General features: G+C 44.4%; 1 protein-coding gene across 1 annotated transcript; it reads left to right on the forward strand.

Moving 5' to 3' along the window:
• The first annotated feature begins 209 nt into the window (after window positions 1-209).
• Window positions 210-2,340, forward strand: LOC147880646 (aluminum-activated malate transporter 14-like). The gene is given in 8 exon segments (XM_087370649.1): window positions 210-450; window positions 550-690; window positions 762-792; window positions 1,331-1,572; window positions 1,667-1,782; window positions 1,871-2,014; window positions 2,099-2,147; window positions 2,150-2,340. Coding segments are annotated over 8 exon segments (1,155 nt in total).
• The last annotated feature ends 826 nt before the right edge of the window (window positions 2,341-3,166 follow it).

The following is a 3,166-nucleotide window of genomic DNA, read 5'->3' on the forward strand; positions in this document are numbered from 1 at the left end:
TGGCTGGTCTAGATGTGCGCCACGTGGTAGCAAGGGTGAGGCCGAGGTGGCCGAGCAGACGATCGCGACATGGGGAAAACGCCAACGTGAGAGCCCTGCGGGATGTGCCCGGGGTTTGCCCTCCGCCACCCCCGCCCCGTAACGCCCCCGAACTTCTACTATTCCAGCCTCCGGCCTCCTCCTTCCTCATCAGTAGCTCATCTTTCGCCATGGCCTCCCCTCCTCCTCCTCCTCCTTCTCTTGCCTCTTCCTTTTCCTTCCTCTCCTTTGCCTCCCATCTCTACTCCCTCGCTGCCCTCAACCCCCGTCGCGTCATCCACTCCCTCAAAGTCGGCCTCGCGCTCTCCCTCGTCTCCCTCACCATCCTCCAACAGGACCTCTTCAACCGCCTCGGTAACAACGCCATCTGGGCTATCCTCACCGTCGTCGTCATCTTCGAGCTCACCACAGGTACCTAGCTCCACTCCTGGAAGTCCCCTTTTGCCTCTTTTACTTGTTGCTTTGCTTAGATCGTGTTGCTCTACAACAAGTAAGAGTTTCCATCTGTAGATGCCACATTGTGCAAGGGCTCCAATAGAGCATTTAGGACGCTTCTCGCCGGCACCGTCTCCCTTGGCGTTGAGTACCTCGTAGACCTCGCTGGCCCAGACGGTGAAGGATATGTTATTGGCGTTTCCATCTTTTTAGTAGGTATTGCTCGACCAGAATGACTCTCTGCTAAAATGCATTGCTTCATGTGTTCCTCGTCTGCGTTCATGCAGGCACTCTTGCCACATTCACACGATTTTGTGAGCACAAAATGTACTTAGCGTGATAATTTTTGTCTTGCCTACAAAATTCTTTTGAATCGTATATATGATGTATATTTTGTGGTGCAAACATCCATCTTAGATGTTTACCTAATCTCATACTTATGATTTTCAATAGTTCCTATAATTTTGAAAAGAAAAATCTAGATTTTACACACAGGTTTTGGCAAGATGGAAAAGTCGCTCGATTGCTCTGGCCCGCCGAGGGACTCCGAGTTGGGGTAGAAAACCAGACAGGCTGAAAGATCAAGGTCATGAGATCAGACAGAGGAGGTGAATACATGTCTTCAGCATTCATGAACTTTTGCAAAAATCACGGCATTCGAAGATAATTCACATGTGCAGATACTCCTCAGTAGAATGCAAGAGCTGAAAGGAAGAATGCAACTTTAGCAGACAGTGCTAGAGAAATGTTTAGTGAGAAGCATCTTCCGAATCAGTATTGGGCAGAAGCATCCTAAGGTGGCTACTTTAATTCTTTCCTATACCATACCTTAGCCTTTAATGCATGTGCTCATGGCACCATTTAAAAGTAAATATGACTACGGAGTTATGATCTTTCTCCTCACTTTCAGTCTTATCATTGTCTCCGGTTACCACATGAGCAATAATCTAGACCTTGCCGTTTCCCAACTTCTAACGCTACTACTTAAAGGCGCCACTTGTTTGTTAGTTAGTATGCTAGTTTGGCCCATTTGGGCCGGTGAAGACCTTCACAACATAGTATGTAACAATTTCAACACTCTCGGCAGAGCCCTAGAAGGTATTTCTTGAATTCTCCAGTTTAACTAGAATTAATTCCTCGTTGTACGCATCTTTTGTCTACATCACAGACAGTATGGCGTTTTCTTTTGAAGATTGTGTGAAGGCATATTTCAAACGTCCAATGTGCTACAAGAAAGAATCCAAGGAAGATTCGATTTACAAGAGCTGCAAGGCAGTCTTAGCCTCCAAGCCCACTGAGGAGTCTTTGGTAAGTGTTGCTTAGTGGAGGGAACTTTATCGCATAAGCAAGATTTGGCACATCTGTATTCACGAAGGCTGCTCTAACTACTGTGCAGGCAAACTTTGCAAGTTGGGAGCCAAGGTGGCGACGGCTCGGTGGAAAGAAAGCATGGAACCAATACCTGAAGGTGGGAGGAATGCTGCGAAATTGTACACACATTGTGGCATCATTGCACGGCTGCCTGAACTCTGAAGTACAGGTGAGTGTAGGATCTAAATTTCCATATGTGACTGCTCAAGGAATCCACAACCTAGAACTAAGAATGGTCGTTTCCTTGCAACAGGCTCCATTTTTCCTGCGCGAGGATTTTGCACCTCCCTGCTTAAAGATCGCCCAGCATTGCTAAAGGAGCTTGGTGAATATATCCGAAGACGGGATAAAGGCAGGCCCAAAGAAGACCTGATGTGCTTGCTACTGCAGAGAGTAGAGAAATTAAAGATTTATATAAATGCATGCCCGCATCTATTTGTAAATTCGCAGGAGTGGGCTTTGAATAGGACAACCACTCTAGAACGTGACTGGTGACCAAAAGGGTGATGTGTTTCAATGTCACGCATGTAAAGATAATGTGGTTATTAGATACCATTTGTCATGCCAAATGTTGTATTTAGCTTTTCAGTACAGGCGTTGGAAGAAAACAAATGGCCGGTGGCTTCCCCTAGACTCTAATGAGATGAAGGCAATACGGGGGTAAGTTTGTCTATTGATGTTGAAGAGGGAGATGTCAAGAATGTGAATGTCACATCACAATGGACTCTAAGGGATGTGTGAGAACACCTATTGGTCATGGAGGACGGCATGTCAAAGTCCTTCTACTTTACCTTAAATGGTGGTAAGATCAGTCACCATGTGGAGAAGTGCATGCATAGTGCCAATTTCATTCCTCCTATAACTTTGAAGATTGCTAACAATGTGTTTGACTAGTGCAGCATTTATTTTTCTATTTGTCAAATCCTAGTTATTGCTTCAAAAGATGATGGACAATTAAATTAAAATGTTATTTCTTTTAATGTTTTCTCCTTTTAGTTCATGGTAAATTTTTTTCAAAAAATTTGGGGATTTTATGATTAATTTTAATTTTTAGGGTTTTGATATATATTAAGGGGTAAGAGCCCTTTTTACATCACATTCTCACTTTCACGTTTAGAGAGCCATAGAAACTCCCATCCTCAGAAGTTACTCCCTCCATCAACTGCTATTTGCCATGGATTCAGCTAGAATTGTGTTCCATGACTTCATCTCACGAATTGCATTTACAGATCGTGAGGAAGAGCTATTTTCAGTGTTTGATAGGACTTTAGATGTCCTAGGCACATATATGCGAGCCAAGGATGACTTCTCAGATCTCATC

This window comes from Dipteris shenzhenensis, chromosome 32 (genome assembly GCF_047967505.1).
Source record: "Dipteris shenzhenensis isolate YYH24624 ecotype China chromosome 32, Dip_SZ_1.0, whole genome shotgun sequence".
NCBI lineage: Eukaryota > Viridiplantae > Streptophyta > Polypodiopsida > Gleicheniales > Dipteridaceae > Dipteris > Dipteris shenzhenensis.